This window comes from Eumetopias jubatus, unplaced genomic scaffold (assembly GCF_037043125.1).
Source record: "Eumetopias jubatus isolate StellerSeaLion01/CBP00866 unplaced genomic scaffold, mEumJub1_p1.0 scaffold_1, whole genome shotgun sequence".
In the NCBI taxonomy this organism is placed as follows: Eukaryota; Metazoa; Chordata; class Mammalia; order Carnivora; family Otariidae; genus Eumetopias; species Eumetopias jubatus.
In genome coordinates this window covers 200,694,634-200,717,831 of record NW_028274807.1, presented here as the reverse complement: position 1 = coordinate 200,717,831, position 23,198 = coordinate 200,694,634, and the positions used below count along the sequence as shown (strand labels likewise).

At 47.3% G+C, this 23,198-nt stretch overlaps 2 protein-coding genes across 2 annotated transcripts; both read left to right on the top strand.

Moving 5' to 3' along the window:
* The first annotated feature begins 2,571 nt into the window (after nucleotides 1–2,571).
* On the top strand, nucleotides 2,572–4,811 carry CAMP (cathelicidin antimicrobial peptide). Its single transcript, XM_028124238.2, has 4 exons — nucleotides 2,572–2,815; nucleotides 3,471–3,578; nucleotides 3,716–3,787; nucleotides 4,616–4,811. The coding sequence occupies exons 1-4, from the start codon at nucleotides 2,618–2,620 to the stop codon at nucleotides 4,748–4,750; spliced, it is 513 nt and encodes a 170-aa protein (XP_027980039.1). The 5' UTR covers nucleotides 2,572–2,617; the 3' UTR covers nucleotides 4,751–4,811.
* Nucleotides 4,812–9,685: 4,874 nt separating this feature from the next.
* ZNF589 (zinc finger protein 589) lies at nucleotides 9,686–20,583 on the top strand. Its single transcript, XM_088023356.1, is given in 5 exon segments — nucleotides 9,686–9,707; nucleotides 17,926–18,017; nucleotides 18,020–18,308; nucleotides 18,311–18,433; nucleotides 18,436–20,583. Coding segments are annotated over 5 exon segments (717 nt in total). The 3' UTR covers nucleotides 18,627–20,583.
* The last annotated feature ends 2,615 nt before the right edge of the window (nucleotides 20,584–23,198 follow it).

The window sequence follows — 23,198 nt, the reverse complement described above, 5'->3', positions numbered from 1 at the left end:
CCCTGGGGGGAAGGCTAGACAGAAGGGGTGGCTTGGGGAGTCCAAGTCTAAGAGGGCAGCTCAGGCCTTCATGACTCTTGTCTAAGGAGATAGGTAGCCCTATCCCGGGGACGAGCCTGAGACTAAAGGTAGGGTTGGAGAGCTGCCTCCCATCCTGGTGTTGGGTGTGGGGTGCATCCTAGAGGATGCCAGCTGGGGGTGACACTGGGCCAGACCTCCTGGAGAGGCTAAATCTGAGGAGGAATGTAACGGGGGCTTGGGGCAGCGGGTGGCGGTGTTGGCAAGGAAGGCACAACTCTCAAACCTGCATGCAGGCATGCATCTGTTGGGGAACAGTTGAGCTTGAGTAATTGCAGAGCAAGGAGACTTGACCCTGACCTCACTCACAAAAATGCCCTGGGAGTGCAAGACTTGACAGGACACATGCACTTTTGCACTCACGGTCACATGTGTCCCCATGCAGACACTGCAGGGCATGTAATCCCCATCCTAAAGATAAGGAGAACCCATTGAGGCCCAGGAAAACAAAGCAACTTGCTCCAAGTCACACAGCTAGGAAAGGATGGTGCTCAGGACCCTCCCCCCCCCCGCCCCATTCCGGCAGTGCAATCCTGCAGGGGAGACAAAGGTGCGCAGTGGTCATTGCGGAGTCTGGGCAGAACCGTTATAAAAGGCCCCAATGTGAAGCCCTGCTTGACCAAGAGGCCACTGGGGCAACAGCTGGCCTGCGAAACCAGGTTGCACAGCAGCCCATTCCTCCTTCCTTTTCCCAAGGCTGAATGCGCAACCAGCAGCATGCGTCCAGGCTGCCACCTTCCGAGGTGCCCCACCCGAGCCCCCAAGAGTCCCATGGGCCCCTGGAGTCAGGAGCTACCCCAGGCCTCACAGCCTCATGGCCATGCCACAGGAGATTTGGGACTGGCATTTGCCTCATGGCCTCTGGACCTCTCTGTCACTTTGGCTGATCATTTCTCCCAGCAGTGCTCTCTCCACCCCTAAGAAACAGCCACCCTAACCTGGTGTCTCAGTCAGAGCATCGGACAGAGAATCATCTGGGGTCAATTCAGAGGAGACTTTCTGGAGGAAGCAAAAAGGAACAAAGAGGAGGAGGTTGCTGTGTCTGGTTGGAGGTCGGGGAAGTCTTCACAAGGTGGAAGGGCACGCCAAGCAGAGGGATCAGGTGCAGAGGTCGAGAAAGAGAAGGCGTCTCAGAGGAGTCTAAGCAGTTGGAGTATATGGGGCATCCTGGTGCCTGGGGTGTGCAGGACTGTGGGTGAGGGCAATGGGGAGCAACAAGACTCCAGGCTCTGATACCAGCCCAGGAGGCGTGTGGGCTCCTAAAGGCAGGGGTTTGAAAGAGTCCTTGAAAAATTGCTGTGGTTGGTAGATTGTGGTCTGGGGAGAGCCTGGAACCTAGAGAAAGTGGAGTCTGGAGATTATGGTCACACTTCAGAGGAGAGAAGATGATGGTAGAAACCACGACAGGGGCCATGGGGGAGGTCAGAAGGGAATATCCCCAGGAAGAAGAAGCGGGTGGGGCACTCCCCAAGGTTTCATCTCAGGGTTCATGCAATGGCACTGAGCAAAACAGCAGGCCAGGTGACCTTGGCGGGGACAAGCAGGTCTGTCTCTGACAACTGGTGTCCCGAGAGTGGGTGTCCCCAGGGAGGTGCGAGGACTGGGAAGAGAAGCAGCCCCCCACATCAAGAGAAGGGTCCCTGGAGGAGATTGAGAAGGAGTACCAGGGAGGTGAGTGGGAAACCAGGAGACTGGCATCAGGGGACAATGGAGTAGCAGTCTTTGGTGCCTACACAAGTAAAGACAAGCCTTGGGAGAGACCACTGCATCCAGCGAGGGCTGGCCAGCCTGCAGCAGCCTTGAGTGTGAGAGAGAGTCAAGGAGGGGGTCAATGAAGGTAGATGACCCTTCCTCAGGCTCAGGTGGGGAGGAGCCAGGGCAATGGGCCACATCTGGTATTAGCTGGGGCCATTTTTAGACTGAGAAAGGCAGTGGAGAAGAACCCAGGAAAGGGGGACAGCCAGAGCTGAGCCCCTGAACTGGCTGAGGGCTGGGTCCAGAGAACAATATGGTGTGGCCTTGAAGGTCTCCCTTAGGACTAACTGGGTGGGGGTCAGGCTCTAGATGAGGGGTGGTTACTGTTATTCATTCATCAAACATTAGCTGAGTGCCTACTGGGTGCAAGGCAGTGCCTAGGCTGGAGATTGAGTGATGAATACACTATGTTACTGTGATTCCTGAGGGGGTCATCTGGGGAGAAGTGTGTTCAACAGTTGCCTGTCTCCCTTTCTCCCCGGGAGGACTCAACTCCCTTGAGCAACCCCGGCAATGACACTCCCCCGTGGGGCCTAGCAGAGGCCAACACATTGTCAGGGAGATGGAGAACTATTTCTTTAGTTGCACATGAGGAGGACTTGCCCACCGGCCAGGGAGCCCCGTGAGGCAACAACAGCAGGGGCTGAGGCAAGCCTCAGCCCACATCCTGGCGGGCAGCCAGTGATGGGAGGGTCAGGAAGGCTCCTGGTTGGGTCTTCACGTGAAGCCCAGGCTGGGCATAAAGGAGGGACCTGCAGGTTGGGAGGAGGCTGACTTGGGGACCATGGAGACCCAGAGGGACCGCACCTCCCTAGAGCGGTGGTCACTGTTGCTAGTGCTGCTGGGCCTGGTGATCACTCCAGCCACCTCCCGGACCCTTAGCTACAGGGAGGCTGTGCTCCGTGTTGTGGATAGCTTAAACCAGCGGTCCTCAGAGGAGAATCTCTACCGTCTCCTGAAGCTGGACTCAGAGCCCCAGGGAGTGAGTGGAAGAGGGAGGCAGTGAGGAGGGAGGCTCTGCTCCAACCAGCCAGTCTTGGCTGTACTGTCCCTCCCTTTGTTCATGCTTTGCTCACGTCAGGAAGGCTTTTCTACCTTTAAGTGCGGTCCCACCTCTTCCAGGAAAACTTCCCAGAGCTGTGTGCTCCGCCCCCCCCCCCCCCCCCCCAGCATGAGTGCTTCTTGCCTTGGAATCTCTACTGGGTGAAGAAGTGCCACTTCCTTTCAGCCTTCTGGAAGTTCCAGGGTTAAGAGTGGGATTACTGGCTCTGGGATGTGAGTTCCCTGCCCAGGGAAGGGCTCTGCTCAGCCTTGAGATTCCAGTGGCAATTTCTTTGCTTCCAGGAGGCCCATGCTTTCCTGTGGCCCCCTAAGGGGGAGGTGCTACTCATTAGAGCTTGTCTGAGGTCTGTTCATGCTCTCTCAGCTTGGTGAGGGCAGGAATGGGCTCTGTCCTCACCTCTGTGCCTTAGCTCAGAGCCAGTGCCAGGCACATAGCAGGGGCTGTTGAAAGGCTGCTCTCTTAGTTGGGAGGTTGGTGGGGGGCGCAAGGTTTGGGGGAGGGGTGGGCAGGAATACAGATTAGAGAAGGCAAGCATGAGCCTGAGTCTGGTCTTCCCACTTCCTCCCTTGACCAGGACGAGGACCCGAACATCCCAAAGCCTGTGAGCTTCACCGTGAAGGAGACTGTGTGTCCCAAGACAACACAGCAGCCCCTGGAGCAGTGTGATTTCAAGGACAATGGGGTGAGGCTGCGGGTGCTGGCAGATGCCCGCCTGGGAGTTAAACAAGTGGCTTCCTGGGAATATTTCCAGCCACTGGGGTGAGGCTGGGAGGTTATGGCACAGGGGTTCCAATTTGACCTGGAACCTCCTCTTCTCAGCCGGTGAAACAGTGTGATGGGACAGTCATCCTGGACTCGGACAGAAGACACTTTGACATCAACTGTGATGAGGTGAGTGGCCCCTTCTGGGTTGCAGGGGTTGATGGGGGTGGTGGTGCAAAGAACATCCTATGGGCCAATTTTTTTTTTTAAGATTTTATTTATTTATTTGACACACAGAGAGAGATAGCGAGAGAAAGAGAGAGAGAGAGAGAGAAAGCACAAGCAGGGGGAGTGGCAGGCAGAGGGGAGAAGCAGGCTTCCTGCATGAGCAGGGAGCCTGATGTGGCGCTCGATCCCAGGACTCTGGAATCATGACCTGAGCTGAAGGCAGCAGTTTAACCAACTGAGCCACCCAGGCGCCCCATTCTATGGGCCAATTAACCACTGTGGCATCCAGGCAGAGAAAGCCCCTCCTACCCTGGGCTTCTCCTTCAACCTGAGCCTCAGGTCTCCAGGACTGTCTCTGCAATCCCTTAGAACAGTGGTTCTCAACGTGTCGTCCTGAGAATCTGGGAATTTGTTAGAAATGCAAATTCTCAGGCCCCACTCAGACCTACAGAATCAGATTCTGGGGTGGGGCCCAGCAATTTGTACTTTAACAAACCCTCCAGGGGATTCTGACTCCTGTTGATGCTTGAGAGCCCCTTTGAGTAATGAGCTTTCAGCTGTGAGACCCTGGGAAGCCCCCTGCCATCTCTGGGCCAGTTTCTTCATCTGTTTGTGGGTGTAGGGATTCAATCAACCACACACTCCGAAGGTTATAGCCAGAGGATGAACTGAAGCCTCAGGGCTCTTGGGGTGGCCCTAGAAGGGGGGTGTCTAGGAGGGGAGGGGTCTTGTCTTGACCCTGGGCCCAGCCCAGCCCCCATAAAGAAACTGCTTCCTTCTGATGCACAGGTCATGGAAATCCGATTTGGCAGGCTGCGTGATCTCATCAGGAGAGGGAGGCAGAAGATTGCTGAAAAGATTCAGAGAATTGGCCAGCAAATCAATAACATTTTTAGGAAACTTCAGGCCAAGAAAGAGTCCTAAGTGTCTGCTTTGCCCTGGTTCAGGCTTCTGGACCCTGAAAAATAAAGTTTTGTGAAAGCAACTTCCTCCAAGCTTCAATTTTACTTATCTTGCCTCCTCGCACTTACCACGACCGAATCCTCAATTCTGGGAGGACTTGTGCGTGTGTGCGTGAACGCGCATCCATGCAAAACACCAAAGTGGGGGCAGCTAGTCCATTCAGAAGGCCTTGGGGGGAGGCTGTAGGGCCAGGAGGGCCAGGATAGTGTCTCCATTCTCCGGGTTCTTCTCCATGCCCTTCAGATGCCTCCCACCATCCTTGTTGAACACCACCCAGTAGTGATTCAGGAGATCCACCCTGAGTGTAGTGGTAGTGGAGAGACTGCAGAGCTGTTCCTGCTCCTATGGAGGTGACAGCTGAGGGAGGGACCAAGCATTTTGTGAAACACAGAGGCACAGTTCAGTCTCCTGGCTGGCTGGGTTCTAAGGTCAGCCTGCTGGTACAATTCCCATAAATTTCCAATTCCCCTTGAAAATCTTAATGAAAATCTTAACTCTGGGGGCACTTAGGTAGCTCAGTTGTTAAGCGTCTGCCTTCAGCTCCAGTCATGATCCCAGGATCCTGGGACTGAGTCCCCTGTCCGGCTCCCTGCTCAGCGGGAAGCCTGCTTCTCCCTCTGCCTGCCACTGCCCCTGCTTGTGTTCCCGCTTTCACTCTCTCTCTCTCTCTCTCTGTCAAATAAATAAATAAAAAATCTTAAAAAAAAAAGGAAAGAAAATCTTAACTTTGGAAAAGACTATATCGCTCCTGGCATCTCCTCTGGCATTGGAAAACACTGTTTCTTTAGCTGGGTAGCAGATTTAAGTTGGGGGCTTGTGTTTAGGGATCAAATGGTACCAACATTTGGCACCATTAAAAGCAAGAATCTTGCTCAGCAGGCTGAAGAGCTCTGGCTAGGAGAGAGACATGGGTGTTTCAGACACTGTCAATGTCTTGCCCACTTGCCAGTCAGTAGCTGACTAGAAATACCTGTGGCTCTTTGCTAGGGGAGTTGGGCCCTAGGGCACTCCAGGGAGCAGCCTCAACCAAAGACTGGTGGGAGTTGGTGGAAAAATATTTTCTCTTCCTTGATCCTTGGGCGGGTCCACTCCAAGATGGGTTACACATCGCCCAGGTCCCCAGCTGGTTGTGCCCCTGTCGCCCACAGCAATGACCTGTTTATTAATACACCCTGTTCTGGCTTCTGTTCCTGCTCTGTCTCACTTGTGCTCCCACTGCTGCTTTCTCTCTTTGCCTGCCAAATAAACTCCTTCCCCTTGCGTCCTTGTCTTAGATCTGTTTCTGGGCCAACCAAAAATAAGACATAGTCGTCCTGCTCTGAGAGCAACAGGAAGCAGGATATCACACAGAATTTCCTTTGTTATCTGTCATACTTGCTTCTTCCTGGTGAGCAGGTCATGCTAAGATTTTTTGTTTTGTTTTGTTTTGTTTTGTTTATTTGAGAGAGAGAGAGAGAATGAGAGATAGAGAGCACGAGAGGGAAGAGGGTCAGAGGAAGAAGCAGACTCCCTGCTGAGCAGGAAGCCCGATGTGGGACTCGATCCCGGGACTCCAGGATCATGACCTGAGCCGAAGGCATTCGCTTAACCAGCTGAGCCACCCAGGCGCCCAACGCTAAGGTTTTCTGCTTCCCGTGGCTCCCACCTTCCCAAGCGGGCCCATGTTGAGTGGGCTCCACTCGACCCTTCCTTCTGTGACAGCCACTCTTCATCAGTTACTGAATTCCCATGCCCTGTTGTGGGCCATCGTTGTGATCACCCTGGAAATCAAAGTTAATTGTCTTAGTGAAGGGACGTGGTCTCTGATTACAAGGATCTGAAAAGGCTCTTGCTTTAGGAAATAGGTTTTCTGTCTTCCATCAAAGGTGTTCATCTTTGTGATTTATTTAGTTTTTAAATTTTTCTCAATATTTTATTTAAAAAGTAGCTAAGCAGGGGCACCTGGCTGGCTCAGTCGGTAGAGCATGTGACTCTTGATCTCGGGGTGGTGAGTTTGAGCACCACATTGGGCATAGAGCTCACTGAAAAAATAATAAAATTAAAAAATGAAAAAGTAGTTAATTGAAAGAATTAAGTTAATTTGAAGTTAATTAACTTTCAATTAAGTTAATTGAAAGAATTCAAGTACATTGAAAGAATTGTACATGTACCCACCTATTAGAATCTACAATCAATATTTTACTTAGATTATTTTTGTAGTTGCTTTAGAGTCAATCATTTAACTGCTCGTTGGATGGTCTTTGCTCCTTGTGGCTGGTTTGGGGGCAAAAGCATGGATTCAGGAGCCACATTTTTAGCCTGGTCCTTTTAGGGGAAGATGGCCTCCACAGATGTTTGTGATCAGAGGAACCACCCCAGACAGACAAGATCAGAGCAGCTGGTGACATTGACCTGTATCAGTCACGGGGGCTGTGGGCTGCCGCCTCCAGAACACGTAATAGGCACCCGAGAAATGGCAGTCCCTCTCTTCTCTTTAGGGGAGAGTTTTGCCTGATGGGGAACGTGTATTTTCTAGTGATTCCAAGGATGACTTTGGTAAGTCAAGACTGGAATGTCTTTAAACACGAGGCAGAGGAAGCATATTGCCTAGCTGTGGTCTCGTGGTGAAAATCGCGGATAGGAACTCAGAGTTTGGGGCCACATTCACTGGAGCAGCCCCAGGACACACAGCAGGTCAGGGGCATTAACTGGTGCCTTGTAACCAGCCAGATGCCACCCATGAGCAGAGATGAGTGGAGTTTGGCCTTGGTCCGCATCTGCTCACCTAGTGCAGAATGTCACTGTATTGCTCCAAAGATGAACAATATTTTTTACTTGTGATCTCAGTGCCAGTTTTGGGATTTTTGTTTGTTTTTGTTTTTAAAGCTCTTGATTGGGGGCACCTGGGTGGCTCAGTCAGTTGAGTGTCTGACTCTTGATTTCAGCTCAGATCATGATCTCAGGGTCATGAGATTGAGCTCTGTATCAGGCTCCACGTTCAGCATGGAGCCTGCTTGAGTTTCTCTCCCTCTGCCCCGCCCCCCCTGCACACTCACACACACTCTCTCTCTCTAATAAAGAAATAGTTCTTTAAAGCTTTTGATTGGTATAAGGGCCTCTAAACAACTAAATAAATCAGTAGGGTGTCTCCATGGGTCTGTCTTTAGCCTTTTGCTGCTTTTAGACATACTGTTTGTCACCGGACTGACCCATAATATGAACTTCAGCCTTAGAGCACATGGGTTCATGGCTTTTACAAGATGAGGATGGTAGAGCGTGCTCAGTGGGGCAGGAGGTGTTTTCCCCTCTTCCATATGTTGGAGCTAGTCAGCCTGTTGCTTTTTGTGACCACCAATGGTCCTCCCTGTTCACAAAGGCCTTTTTGGCATTTGAAAGATACCAAGTGCCTGTTTCTAGTTTGGCCAGATCCTGTTTGCAGGGATGAGGATGTGTACATCAGTGTGGTTCTGAGGGGACTCTGTGGTCTGGTTCTGGGCCCCTGGTTCCTGCAGCTGGTTCTGGGGCACAAGGGCAGGTCTGGCTGACAACCTCAGGAGCCTGGGGTACTGCATCTTTGGCCTGGGGCAAAAAAAAAGAAAACGAGTTAGGGGAGCCTGTGGAATCCAGAAGAAAAACCTGAGGTGAAGAAGCAATCCAAACAAACCATTAGTATGCAGGCGGGTTAGGCCAAGAGAAGCATCCCATGGGAGGTCCAGGGCGGGATGGACAGCTGAACCAGAGGTGGTGGTTTCGAAAGGAGCCAGAAGGAATTTCCTCAAGCTGAATCTGTAGCCCCATGGGCTGCTTCCAGGGTACCTGGAGCCTTGGTCAAGAGCGGGGAGGGAGCACTTAGAAGCCTCCAGTGAAGTCAGCCACTGGGAATGTCTGCTCCTCTCCTTCCCTGCCTCTTCCTTAACGAAGATAAAGGGTAACCTCCCCACATCGCACATGGGGGATAAACCAAACCAAAACAAAACAGGGAAAACAGAAACCTCACACAAGGTAGGAAAAAGTCAAATAATTTCTCCAGGATAGACAGATTTACTTAAATTGCCTGAAAAGACTTTAGTAAGCTAAATATAGCACAGTCTCACCCAATCATGGCACGATCTTTATTGCATTCCCCATTGCATGCTAGGGAATAGAAATTTCACATGACTTGTTGGATTCCAAAATCCGAATAAGGTGCAAATTGGCAAGCCTCAGCTACAGTTGGTAAAAGAGAGGACAGTTTTCTTGCCCATTGCCAAAATCCAGCTTCAGAGCCATCCTGGGTCTTGCTCGCCCTTCCTGTCTGCCAGCTTAGCCCCAACCCCTGCCCTGTCTGCATCCAGATGCTGCTCTTGTCATCCAAGGAGCACAGCGGAGCTCAGACCCATCAATACCTCCCTCACCCTGGGAGTGTTCCTGGTTGATGTTCCAGATCCAAAGTCCCAGGGATGCAGACAGGGAAGGGCTTTGGGAAGGTTGGGTGAGTGGGGGAGGTGGCCGGAGTGGCCTTGGTTATCCTTGTCGGGATAGGGTGAAGGAGGCTCCTGGGTAAGGCTGTCTCAGTCCAGAGCTGTGGGCACACTTTCTCCCGTAGACACGCTTAATCCATCCAGTCCCTAAGTTACATTATTACATTCCTTCTTGGGATAATAATTCCGTAGTATTTCCACAATAATGACGGTATAACGTCTGTAATTACAACCTGATTTTGAATCTGATCTCTTTACCTAATATATATTCACATCAGAACACAAGAATATACTGAGTTTTTTTGTTTGAACCAGCCTAGTTTGAAATACTCAGCTTTATCTACAAAGGAAAGCCCAATTAAACTGCCTGAGGAGATGTGATCTTTTAAGCCTCCTTCCCTGTATCTGAGAGGCAGTGTGTTGAGTGGACAGAGGACCCCTCATTTACATTTCGATGATGGGGAAACTAGGACTTCAAAGTGAGGAAGTGGTGGGTTTTGGATTTTCCATCAGTTCTTTTGGATTGTAAATTCAGTGTCTTCAACAGCCATATTATATTGCTTAATATGAGATAATCTGAGAGGATCAAAGGTCACTAAAAAACATGGAGAGCATAAGGGAAAAATAAGTCCTTCACACTCCCTCCCCAACTTGTCTGGCTGCTCCGGGATCCAAGACCTGCAGGACCCTCTCCATCCCGCAGCAGGGTGCGGGTGCCTGCCGCCTCCCTCCTGAGGGCGGGTCAGAGCCTCCTCACAGCCGGGAGAATGGGGGTCACGGCCCTGAGCATGTGGAGGTCATGGTCCTGATGAGGTGGGTCAGGGCTCTGGTCACCTGTGGTCATGGCCCTGAGAAAGTGGCATTAAAATCTCTCCCATCCTATTGATTGATTGATTGATTGAGATAGAAGTTTATTGAATATGCTGCAAGGGAGCGGTGGGCAGGACAGCAGAGGAGAGACTGCTAAAATCTCTCCCACCCCTAATATATCATAAAACCATTCCGACTGTGGTCAGAGCCATGATTTCCCTTCGCCTTCTCCTTCCCCCTTTCCCTTCCATAGTTTTTTAACAGGAAGAATGGAAATCACTTCGCCACCCCCACAAATTATTCCATCCATCTAACTCAGTGACTTATCTACACCTAATTTATAAAAGATGGCTAATGACATGCCACCTTGTCATACCCTGCACGAGGGGTAACAACCCCACCTGAAGTTGGGTTTCCACATGAGGACATGGGGTCCCGGCCACAAAGACCTACGGTCCAGTCCCCAGTGAAGTTGGGTCCTGGTTTGGAGAATAGGCCCTGAGCACTATAGGGGTGACTGCTCTGAGCAAGGCGGTGGTCACAGCCCCCGAGGACATGGGGTCAAGGCTCTGATCAAGTCGGGTCAGGGGCCTTAGCACAGGGGCTGCATGCCCTGATTACGTGCGTCATGGCCCCAGCATGTGGGGGTCACAGTCACGGTTAGTGGGGTCACAGTTCCCATCACTTGGGGCCAATGGCTCTGATCGTGTGACGTCATGGTCCTGATTACATGAGGTCATGGCACTGTTCACACGCGGTGACGGCTCCCAGCACCTAGGATCACATCTAAGAACTGGAGGGGGTTTACTGCTAGAGGAGCGTTCTGCTTCTGAACTACACTTCCCGGCAGGCTGCTCGCCGCACAGTGACGCACTTCCTTTAGAATCCCCTCCGCCGTCTAACGCCACTGGCGGCCCGGGGGATCTCTGCGCGGTTCTCCTTCGACTTGCCTCTGCCACTGTCACCGCTGCCGTCCCCGCCTCGCCTCCCTGTCAGCCCAGGCGCGGGCTCTGCTCCGGGTTCGGCGGCTCACGGTGAGTCGGCCGGCCAGGTGGCCTTCGGCCTGGCGAAGGGACAGGGAGACAGGAGGTGACCGCCTGCTTTCTCCCGCACTCGGACCTCAGGCGCCGAGCCCCAGCTCTCCTGGTGTCCGCGGTATCCGAGGCCTCGGCTGGCCCTCAGGGTGTGCGGCGGTTGAGGCTGGGCGCTCCTGTACACTGTCCATGGTGCTAACGGCCGCCGGCCGGAATCTCCGGCCCCCCTCCCTCCGGGGGACCGTCAGCACTCTCTGCTCTCACAGCCATTGGCCGCAAGTGACTGTGGACCACCTGTTGTGGCGAGTGCTACTGAGGAACCACATTTTAAAATTTACTTTTAATTAATTTGTAACTAAATACTGAAGAAGTCTAAAATATTTCCCCATCAAACACAAATTTATTTATTTAATTAAAAAACTTTAATTCCAGTATAGTTAACAGACAATATAATATTAGTTTCAGGTGTACAGTATAGTGATTCAACATTTCCATACATCACCCAGTCCTCGTCATGACAACTGCCTTCCTTAATCCCCATCACCTATTTCACCCACCCCCCTACCCACCTCCCCTCTGGTAACCATCAGTTTATTCTCTATAGTTGAGTCTGTTTCTTGGTTTGTCTCTATCTATTTTTCTCCCCTTTGCTTGTTTTGTTTCCTAAATTTCACATATGAGTGAAATCATATGGTATTTGTCTTTCTCTGACTGACATATTTTGCTTAGCATTATACTCTCTAGCTCTGTCCATGTCAGTGCAAATGGCAAGATTTCATTCTTTTTTATGGCTGAGTAATATTCCATTATATATAAATACCCCATCTTCTTTATCCATTCATCTATTGATGGACATCTGGGCTACTTCCATAATTTGGCTATTGTAAAAATGCTGCTCTAAACATGGGGTGCATGTATCCCTTTGAATTAGTGTTTTTGTATTTTGGGGGTCAATATCTAGTAGCGTGATTACTGGATCATAGAGTAGTCCTATTTTTAACTTTTTGAAGAACCTCCATACTGTTTTCCGCACTGCCTGCACCAGTCTGCATTCCCACCAAGAGTGCACAAGGGTTCCTATTTTTCTGCCACCTCGCCAACACTTGTTGTTTTTTGTGTTTTTGATTTTAGCCATTCTGACAGGTATGAGGTAATACCTCATTGTAGTTTTGATTTACATTCCCTGATGATGAGTGATGTTGAGCATCTCTTCATGTGTCTGTTGGCCATCTGGATGTCTTTTTTGGAGAAATGTCTGTGTCTTCTGCCCCACAAGTTTATTTATTTATTTATTTATTTGGTGAAGACTACATTTTCCTTTAACCTTTGAAAATTTAAGGTCATTATTGAGATATGCTCTGTCAAGTATGCACCTGATTCAGAAGAGATGTTTGGAAGAAAAGAATATAAACTACCAATAACCTTTCAATATTGCTTATGTGTTGAAATGATAGTATTTTATTTTTAAAAGAGTTTTTTTTATTTTAAAAAGATTTTATTTATTTGAGAGAGAGAGAGCACACGCAGGGGGAAGGGCAGAGGGAGAGGGAGAAACAGACTCCCCACTGAGCAGAGAACCTGACTTGGGGCTTGATCCCAGGACCCTGAGATCATGACCTGAGCTGAAGGCAGATGCTTAGCCAACTGAGCCACCCAGGCACCCCTAAAGATTTTTTTAAATTTATTTTTTGAGAGAGAGAGAGAGGGCGCACACACAAGTGAGCAGGGAGGAGGGGCAGAGAGAGGGAGAGGTTTTTTTTTTTTTTAAGATTTTATTTTTTATTCATGAGAGACAGCGAGAGAGAGAGAGAGAGAGAGAGAGAGGCAGAGGGAGAAGCAGGCTCCCAAGGAGCAGGGAGCCTGATGCGGGACTCGATCCCAGGACCTTGGGATCATGACCTGAGCCAAAGGCAGACGCCTAGCCATCTGAGCCACCCAGGCGCCCGAGAGTTTTTTTTTTTTAAGATTTTATTTATTTGAAAGAGAGAGAGAGCATGAGCAGGGGGGAGGGGTAGATGGAGAGGGAGAAGCAGACCCCCTGCTGAGCAGGGAGTTGGACATGGGACTTGATCCCAGGACTCTGGGATCATACCTGAGCCAAAAATGCAGACACTTAACCAGCTGAGCCATCCAGGCATCCCTGAATTTGCTTTCAACTGGCCAATCTAATTTGGTCTTGTTTTTATCTTGTTTCATCTGATCTTATTCTCTATGCTCACATATTTTGTTGATTCTGAGGACTATGTTAAAATTGCCTTAAAATAACCTGATTCAGATTAATCTTTACACTGAAACTTTGGATCCTATTGGATCGATTTTAGGCTTTGAAATGTTTTGCCACTCTTGATTCATCCTTTCCTTCCTCTCCATATTTTTTTCTCTTATTGCTGAATTTTTTAAAACAAATCCCATATAAAGTGACATACCACTCCTAAGTAAATCACAGTGCAACTCTACTAAATAAGGACATTTTGCTTTACATAACCACAGTATCATTATCATATCTCACAAAATTGTCAGTAGTGCTTCCATATCATCTAACACTTAGTCCATGTTCGGATTTACCTGAACATCTCAAAAAAGTCTTTTTGCAAACTTGAATCAGGATCCGGACAAGATCCATGTATTCCATTTTTTTAATGTCTCTTCAATCTGTATCATTCTTCCCTCTCCTGATTTTTCCCCATGGGCCATGAATCTGTTTGTAATGCTCTGAATCTAGAATATAAATCTGTTTTAGATAATATTGTAAGGTAATTTTTGCATAGATTGTAAATCGAGGAAAATACTTTCAAACTTTACCAAGAGGTGTTCACCAATATGAAAAAAAAAAATCACATCACCAGTGGCAGTGCTGGGTAGTGTTTGAGTCATCACCTCTACAGCACACGTGTGTCTGTCACCAAAAAAATAGACACATGTCTGTCATCAAAAGGTACATCCACGTCTGTCTGCATGTGTAACTTCACGTCCACGATGATCTGCCTATAGCTGTGAGCATCTGATTGCTTTGTTATATCTCTTAATGTCGTCCTGACAAGAAATTCATATTGAAATGCATAATATTTTATTGTAAATTCCTTTTTGATATTTTGGATAGGGTATTACCTTATCTTAAAAATATTCTTTGTATGGGCACAACTTATTAAATTGAAATTTCATTTCAGGACAGTAAATGAGATGTTAGAAAACAGATGATAAAAGGAAGCTTTGGCGGTGCCTGGCTGGCTCAGTTGGAGGAGCATGTGACTCTTGATCTCAGGGTTGTGAGTTCAAGGCCCACGTTGGGTGTAGAGATTACTTAAAAATAAAATCTTTAAAAAAAGGAGGCTTTGGTTGTGACAGTGCTAACAATCTCTTACCTGTCTTCTGCTTCACCTTTTAGTTCTTTCTTAATTAACTCTGCTCCTATCACTCATTCATTCAAAAATATCTATTAACTCTTCAATGTTAGGCCCAGTTTCAGGTTCTTGGAATATACCAGTGATATGTCTGGGAGAAAGGTGTTCCAGACATAGGAACCAGCCAGTGCAAGGCTTCAGGAGGGGAGATCAGCATGGGTCCAGTGGAGCAAATGAAGGGTGGAGACCAAATGGAGTCAGAGAGGCAGCAGATCACCAGAGAATGTGGAACCTAGCAGGCCTTCTGAGGAGCTTGGCTTTTACTCAGAACATTATGGACTTTAAAAAAAAATGTTTTAAGGGTGCCTGGGTGGCTCAGATGGTTAAGCGTCTGCCTTCGGCTCAGGTCATGATCCCAGGGTCCTGGGATCGAGTCCCGCATCAGGCTCCCTGCTCCTTGGGAGCCTGCTTCTCCCTCTGCTTCTCTCTCTCTCTCTCTCCCCCTCTGTCTCTCATGAATAAATAAATAAAATCTTAAAAAAAATGTTTTAAGTGAAGAATCCTATTTATTAGAAATGTAGAATAAAGATGGAAGAGGGGCACCTGGGTGGCTCAGTTGGTTGAGCATCTGACTCTTGATTTTGGCTCAGGTCATGATCTCAGAGTCACGAGATTGACCCCCTGCCTCAGGCTGTGTGCTCAGCATGGAGTCAGCCTGAAATTTTCTCTCCCTCCTTCTCCCCGCAACTCTAAGAGGAAAAAAAAAAAAAGGGAAGAGAAAGAATTGGCTTTATTCACCACTCCCACCCCTTTCCTCTATTCCTGATCTCAGGGCAGAGCTCTCCAGGCTCCAGGGAATACTACCTTTTGAATGGGTGAGGGTCCTGGTAGGATTGGGTTCAGTAGCTCCTCTGGAGCAGCATGACTTAGCTACCCCCCATTTTGTCCTGAGTCAGTGCAGTTGGGCTGGGTGTTTGGAAATCACCTGATCAGGATGTCTTGGTGGCAGCTTTGCAGCCCTAGACTGCCTCCAGATTTAGTTTAGACGCCAAATTTGGTTAGCTTTTCCCCCAGAAGACTGTATCTGTGTCCAGGGCTTAATTCTCATTGGCTTCTTTTCTACAAAAACCTAGTCAAGGCAGCAAGAGTGTCATTTTTTGCTTAGAAGCTTTTTTTTTCTCCCTTTAAGGACAGATTGAGTAGGATATAAGCCTTTGTATGCTAAGTAGTCAGTTATCTGTGGTTTGTTTAAGAGCACATCCTGAGACCTGTCTTGTGTTTTCTTAGTTTGTAACTGTGGATAAGTTACCTAGCCCCTCTAAACCTCAATTTCCCCATCTATGAAATGATAATAGCAGAATTAAATTTGATTTTCATGAAAAACATTGTACAGCAAAATGCTGGGCCATAGCAAGTGCTATTTATTATGGCAAATACTAATGGTAAAAACAACTCTTACAATCCAAATGTCAGGTCATAAAGCAAAGACCACCAAAACTTACTAAAAAAAAATTCTGAATTTATTTAATTGTCAGATAAAGATATAAATACCAGTAGAAAACCTTTTACTGAATAGTTCACAGAGAAATGTCAGGGATGTTTAAGGACTAGAAAGGCAGTTTTATGGCATTTGTGCTAATAAAAGTATAAAAAATTAGCATTCTGCTAATGGAATGAATCTGGAAAGAGTCTTCAGTTAGGGCCAATAAAGGGTCTTCTGGTCTCCCATGATTTCAAAAAGTTCATGATTTGGGGCATCTGGGTCGCTCAGTCGTTGGGCGTCTGCCTTCAGTTCCGTTCATGGTCCCAGGGTCCTGGGATTGAGCCCCACATTGGGCTCCTTGCTCAGTGGAAGGCCTGCTTCTCCCTCTCCCACTCCCCCTGCTTCTGTTCCTGCTCTCACTATCTCTCTCTCTGTCAAATAAATAAATAAAATCTTAAAAAAAGTTCATGGTTTATCATCTTTAGATGGTTAGAAACAATTGCGATCCAGTTTTGATTATTTCTTAGGTAAGTGCAGCCAAATGGTAAAATTTGTGTATGTGTTGATTTTTGGAAACAGAGAAGAGCATATCTTGGACTAATTCAGGAGGCCAAGAGCCAAGATCACTTAAGTCAGTTGTGCTTACCTGTCTTTTCTGTTGCTGAATCTCCACTCCCTGGTAGCATGATGCATACTAGTCCTTTAACTAGTATCTCTGAATGGATGGGGAAACTCAAACGTAGATTTCACATATGCTCTTTTTTTTTTTAAGATTTTATTTATTTATTTGACAGAAAGAGACACAGCGAGAGAGGGAACACAAGCGGGGGAGTGGGAGAGGGAGAAGCAGGCTTCCCCTGGAGCAGGGAGCCTGATGTGGGGCTCGATCCCAGGATCCCGGGATCATGACCTGAGCCGAAGGCAGATGCTTAACGACTGAGCCACCCAGGCACCCCTCACATATGCTCTATAACCACTGTTCCATACTACCGTCTACATTGGAGGACATCCAGACTGAGTGACTCTTATGTCAATTATTCTTTCTTTCCATAGGAAAAGTCACAAAGGACATTCCCATATAGGTCATAAAGATGGTTCTCTCTTGTTGGGAACAAATGGTTGTAGCTATTTGTGTCAGTGTAACTGGTTATGGCCTATAATATAATTTTAGTATAATTACAGACGCTTACAGAGCTGAAGATGCCCCTGATGCTTACTTGGAGGATTCCTTGTTAGGATAATATGTACAATATTAGGTAGATAATAAGTTTTGCTGTGGGTTTTTTGGGTTCAAGTAAAAGATGTAATATGTAAAAATTGAGTACAGTGCATAATCTGAATCTAATCATGGGAAAACATTAGGAATGCTCTCTCTATATTCTAGACCATGAGGAATGTTCTCTAAAAATAGGGGAAGGAAACTAAAGAAATGTGATAACTAATTATAATACCTAATCCTAGACCGGATCCTGTACTGCAGGGAAAGTGCTATAAAAGGATATTATTGGCTCAACTGACAAGATTGGAATATATATGGAAGTTAGATACAGGTATGATATAGATGTCAAATCTACTGAAGTTAATAACTGTATTGTAGTTATGAAAGAGAATACCCCACTTTTATGAGATACACATCCAAGTATTTAGGATTAAAGGACCATGATGTATGCAGTATACTCTCAAATGGTTCAGAGAATAAATACACATACATAAACCTATACACACATACACACAAATATAACATACACATGTTAACAATAGGTAATTTGGGTAGAGGGTGCCCAGATGTTCTTTGTATTGTTCTTAATCTTGCAACTCTTCTGTACATTTGAAACTATTTCCATATAAAAAGTTTAAAGACGTTGAATGGAAATGTGGGTCCTGTGAAGTTCATCTTGGGGAGACAGACATGAATCATTGTGAATGATTAATGGATTAGATCTTAACCGTAAGACAAGGAAGAAGAGCCCAGTGAGCCTTTCCTAGGACTACTCTGACTCCGAACTTCATTTCTTCCTTTCTTCAGCAGAATCAAAACCGGAAGTTCATCCCTGGCCCTCCTGCCTTCTGGCCTTTGGCAAGCAGCAATTTCTCAGTCCAAGTTAACTACTCAGTCATCCTATATTCCAGATTTACATTCAGTAAGTCCACTCCAACCAGGAGATTCTTGCCGAGAGGATCAGCAGTGGCAATGGCAACGGCAACGGCAACGGCAACAGCGTTCTGATAAAAACCACCGGGAGGCCAAAGCAGAAGATCGAGGAAGAGGAGGTTCTTAACCCTTGTCTGGGAGTACAAATGAGAGGGGGACTTCCAAGGTTTTCCCTAGCTCACCCCAGGGACCATCAGTAAGCTCCCAGGCAGGCAACTGAGTATTGAAGGTAAAACTCAGTCTAGCCCATAGGACGAGCTCTGGGGTGTGCACACGGTTCCTGAGAGGGTAGAAACCTCAGGATTTGGAGCAGTTGAGTTTGCAGAGCGTGGACTAGATTTCAGCCAGAAGACAAACCTATTCAGACACAAGGCAGTCACAGGGGAAACGTGTGTGGGGAGTGTGGGCGAGGCTTCGGCAGGAAGTCACATCTCATCAGACATGAGAGGACACACACAGGGGAAAAGCCGCATGTGTGTGGGGAGTGTGGGCAAGCTTTTAGCCACAAGACAGTCCTCAGCACACACCGGAGGACACACATGGGAGAGAGGCCTTACAAGTGCATGGTGTGTGGGTGAGACTTTAGCCCCAAGTCTACTCTCAGCACACATCAGAGGACACATTCAGGGGAAAAGCCTTATGTGTGCAGGGAATATGGGTGAGGCTTTAGCTATAAGTCAGCCCTCATGAGACACTGGAGGACACACTCAGGAAAAAGGCTTAGGTGTGTGGAGAGCGAGAGTGTGTGTTTAGCAACAAGTCATCCGTCAGCCACACCAGAGGATGCACTCAGGGGAGAAGCCTTGAATTGTAAGGTAATGTGGACAAGGCTTTAGCTGGACATCACTCCTCATCACAGAGCAAAGGACATACTCAGGGAGAAGCCTGTGTACAGAGAGTGCAAAGTGTTAGCTGGAGGTGACCTCTTAAGAAACACCGAGAGTCACATCTGTCCTCCATACATGACCAACCCCGTGCCAGCTCGGAGAGGGCTTCAGGAACAGTCTTCTGACCCCTGACCCCTTCTGTGAGTGTGAAGGTGGTAGAGGTCTAGCTTCTGCGAACAGAGATACCAGGTGATGCTCCCCTTGGAGAAGCGGACTTCACACCTCATCGACTACTTCTTGCTTCCTTCTGCAAGTCCATTAACTTCCACTGACTTCTATGACACTCTCCTGTTCCCTTTTTTTCTATGTCCCTAACCTTTGCTGCATCCTCTTCTACCCCTCCCTTTAGGGATTGCTCAGGGTTCAGTCTCTAGCCTGTAATCTGAGGGACTCCTCAGCCATGTCTTCCTGCTACCCCTCCAATCCCAAACCCAGGTCCCTTTAACCACACCCCAAAGTTCTTCGGTCTCGGGACTTAGATCTCGTAACCATGCTGCTTTGGTCCTCCCCTGGCAGGTGTAAGATCACTAGCAATGCCCACCATCAGCCTGACAATACCAGGTTTTGGGGCTTTTAAGCACGGCCCCTCTAAAGCGCCCCTACTCTCTGGGTCCAGTCTTTTAGCCACAGGCTCATATCTGTCCTCACTATGTTGCTAAAGCTCTTTGAACCGGAGCCACTCTTGCCTATGTTACCTCCCCAGGGCCCAAATGACCCTTCCTGACCCACATGATGGAAAGAAAAAATGTTCGTTTTCTATTAAAATCCACACAGACATCGTAGAGACACCGCACGTGCCTGTGAGACCACTGTCAGATTCAGGAATCACAGGAAGAGATGCAGAGGGGACCGATGTCCAGGCCAGGGCAGATAGCTTCGGGTTCCTTTCGGTCAGGAATCAGTCCCTCCTGTGTCTTCCTCTTTTTTTATTTTTTCTTTTAAAATTTATTTATTTATTTGAGAGAGAGAGACAAAGAAAGAGAGCAGGGGAGGAGCAGATGGAGAAGGACAAGCAGACTCCATGCTGAGCACAGAGCCCAATGCAGGGCCGCATTCCAGGACCCTGACGCCTGACCCGAAATCAAGAGCCAGACGCTCAACGGACCAAGCCACCCAGGTGCTCCTAGCTGAAGTTTTGCTGTAGGGGCAAATGGCTCATTTCTGATGGATGATAAGAGACTTAAAAGGCTGCAGGGCCTGAAATAAAACTGAGACCAGGACAGCTCCTGTGTTCCTACTGGCATTGTCCTTCAACCTCACCCCAAAGTTCTCTGGCTCTGCCCCTTTTGAAGCAATTTTCCTTAGCCCTACAAACGCTTCACCCCCTTTTTTTCTCAGCTTTGTCCCTCAGTATAGACTTCTTCCTTCCTGCCCCAAATTTTCTTTTCTTTTCTTCTCTTAAGATTTTATTTATTCATTTGAGAGAGAGAGAGAAAGCGAGCACAAGCCAGGGGAAGGAGCAGAGGGAGAGGGACAAGCAGACTCCACGCTGAGTGCAGAACCCAACGCAGGACTCAATCCCAGGACCCTGAGATCATGACCTGAGCCGAAACCAAGAGTCAGACGCTTAACTGACTGAGCCACCCAGGCGTCCCAAATTTTCTTTTAATGTTGAAGTACCTGCAGGCTGGGACTGTGGGGAAGAGTGCTTTGTGGGGGTGGGGGTGGGGCAGAGAGGGCGCTAGAGGGGCTACTCACTGTTTCTGCCCCTATCCCAACTTCTGCGGGGATGAGATAGAAGCTTCAAAGTTCAGCTCTAGTTGCTGTAACTGATTCCCTACCCTCTGCCTCCCCGAGTAATGGAGGTACCCTCATTACCCCACCCCACTTTTGCACAGTTTTAACATCTTAAGAGGTCTGTGTTTTGAGGCCACTTTCCCATGAGGCTTTGTGGGAGTGCTCTATTGACTCAGTCCAGGGGTCCTGGTTTTCTGCAGCTGTTTCCATCATCATTCCCACATCCCTTGTCTCTGCTCCTACTTTCCACACTTGAGAGGGCCCTTCATATCCTGTCTCTTTCTCGGTCTTGCGGTGAGAGATGGGAATTAAAGTCCCCATATGTGGCTCCTGTAGTTCAGATGCTGGGCCCTAGGGCGAGCCTCTCTCCAGGGAGTGAGAGAGAAGGGTGGAATGAGGCTCAGGCATATATGAGTCTTAAAGGGATCATGGGCTCTCAGAACCTTAGAATCCAGGACAGGTGAATCCTGGATGCTCTTGGAGAACTGGGATAAATGTGGACTCAGTTTAGGCATCCACGCTGCTCATCTGGGGAAGTGAATCTCACTCTTCACCCTGCCCTTGGATGGTTCAAGGGCCCAGGCTCCCTAGGCCCATATGTGACCAAGAAGAATAAGCCTGAGGGAGAATTTGTTGGATAATGAATGCATGGGAGGGAATTCTTGGGTAGATGAATGTTTGAATTTAGAGATTACAATTCCATGGGAGAGGATTGTGTGCAGTGGGGGGAGGCTGACAGGTGAAAAAATTTTTTGAATGTTGTATAGCTACTGTGAAGAGGAAATTGTCTTTGAAATGTCCAAATTTTGCTGGATTTCTATGTTACCACCTGTTTTCAAGCTGAATCTGTGCTAAAGATATTTTTTATTAATCTGGAATATTTTTATTAATCTAGTATATTTTTATTAATCTGGTGTATTTTAGTCATAAGTGTTTCATTTGATTTTAAGTAAAGTTGCGGAAATAGAAAATGAATTTACTTGATTTCAGGTTAAAACAAATACATGTAGCCATCTTCTGTAAATAATCATTTTTAAACCTTGGAAGTTATTTTCTTACAGAAAATAATGGTCATATGGAGCCAGATCTGTGTCTGCACAACATGTAGTATCTATTATGATTTCTTTTCACTGTCAAACTTCTCTTTGGATGATGAACCAGTTCTTAAAGCCCAGGGTGCCTAGGTGGCTCAATCGGTTAAGCATCTGCGTTCAGCTCAGGTCATGATCCCAGGGTCCTGGGATCGAGCCCTGAATCAGGCTCCCTGCTCAGCGGGGAGCCTGTTTCTCCCTCTCCCTCTGCCCCACCCCTCATGCGCTCTCTCTCTCTCTCTCTCCCTCAAATAAACAAATAAAACCTTAAAAAAAAAGTTTGAACCAGTTCTTGAAGCCCAGCTCTCAATCCAGTGCTCTCTCCTTTCTGTCCCATGGATTATCTATAGTCCATTCTTTTTTTATTGCTGAGTAATATTCCATTGTGTGAATAAGTCATAATTTAACCATTTACCTGTTGATGGACATTTGGATTGTTTCCAATTTGGGCTGTATTATGAACATTCATGTACCATTCTTTGTATGGGCAAATGCTTTCAGATACCTTGGGTAAAAACATAGGAGTGGAATGATTGTGTCATATAATGGGTGTATGCTTGACTTTTTACTATAAAACTACCAAACTTTTCCAAAGTGGTTGTCCCATTTTTTATACTCACCAGCAGTGTATGAGAGTTTCAGTTCCTCCACATTCTTACCAACATTTGCTATGGATAATATTTTTAATTTTAGAGATTCTAATAAGTGTATAGTGGTATTTCATCTTGGTCTTATTTTACATTTCCCTAATGGGTAATAATGCTTAACATCTTTTCATTTTGCCCATATTCTTTATTGGGTGTTTGCTTTCCTATTATTGAGACTTGAGAGTGCTTTATGTTTTTGATTCAAGCCTTTTATCAGATATGTAATTTGCTCTCAAATTAATGGAAGACATAAAGGTAAGAGCTAAAATTATAAAACTCAGAGGAAAACATAGGCACAAACCTTTGAGATCTTGGGGTAGGCAGTGAAATCTTAGATCTCCAAAAGCACAACAAATGAGAGGAAAAAATGATAAAATGGATTTAATTAAAATTTAAAACTATTGTGCTTCAAGAGACACCATTAAGAAAGTGAAAGTAAAAGATGACTTTTTTGGTATGTATTTATTCACTTTTTAAAAAATATTTTATTTATTTATTTGTCAGAGAAAGAGAGCACAAGCAGGGGGAGTGGCAGGCAGAGGGAGAAACAGGCTCCCCTCTGAGCAAGGAGCCCAATGCAGGACTTGATCCCAGGACCCTGGGATCATGACCTGAGCTGAAGACAGACACTTAACCAACTGAGCCACCCAGGCATCCCAGTATCTTGATTGTATTTAGTCACTTTTACCTTGGAACTGTACCTTGGATCTGGACCTTTAACTTCATATGTTAGACGTGACCTTAGTCGTAGATATTGGATCAGGACCTTAGGTCTACACATGTATGTT

What these genes read in the sequence shown, in the direction of transcription:
- CAMP (XM_028124238.2), top strand. Translation starts at nt 2,618, where the DNA reads ATGGAGACCCAGAGGGACCGCACCTCCCTAGAGCGGTGGTCACTGTTG. An exon ending in TGGACTCAGAGCCCCAGGGA is followed by an intron (nt 2,816 to 3,470) that starts GTGAGTGGAAGA and finishes TCCCTTGACCAG; the next exon opens with GACGAGGACCCGAACATCCC. An exon ending in GTGATTTCAAGGACAATGGG is followed by an intron (nt 3,579 to 3,715) that starts GTGAGGCTGCGG and finishes TCCTCTTCTCAG; the next exon opens with CCGGTGAAACAGTGTGATGG.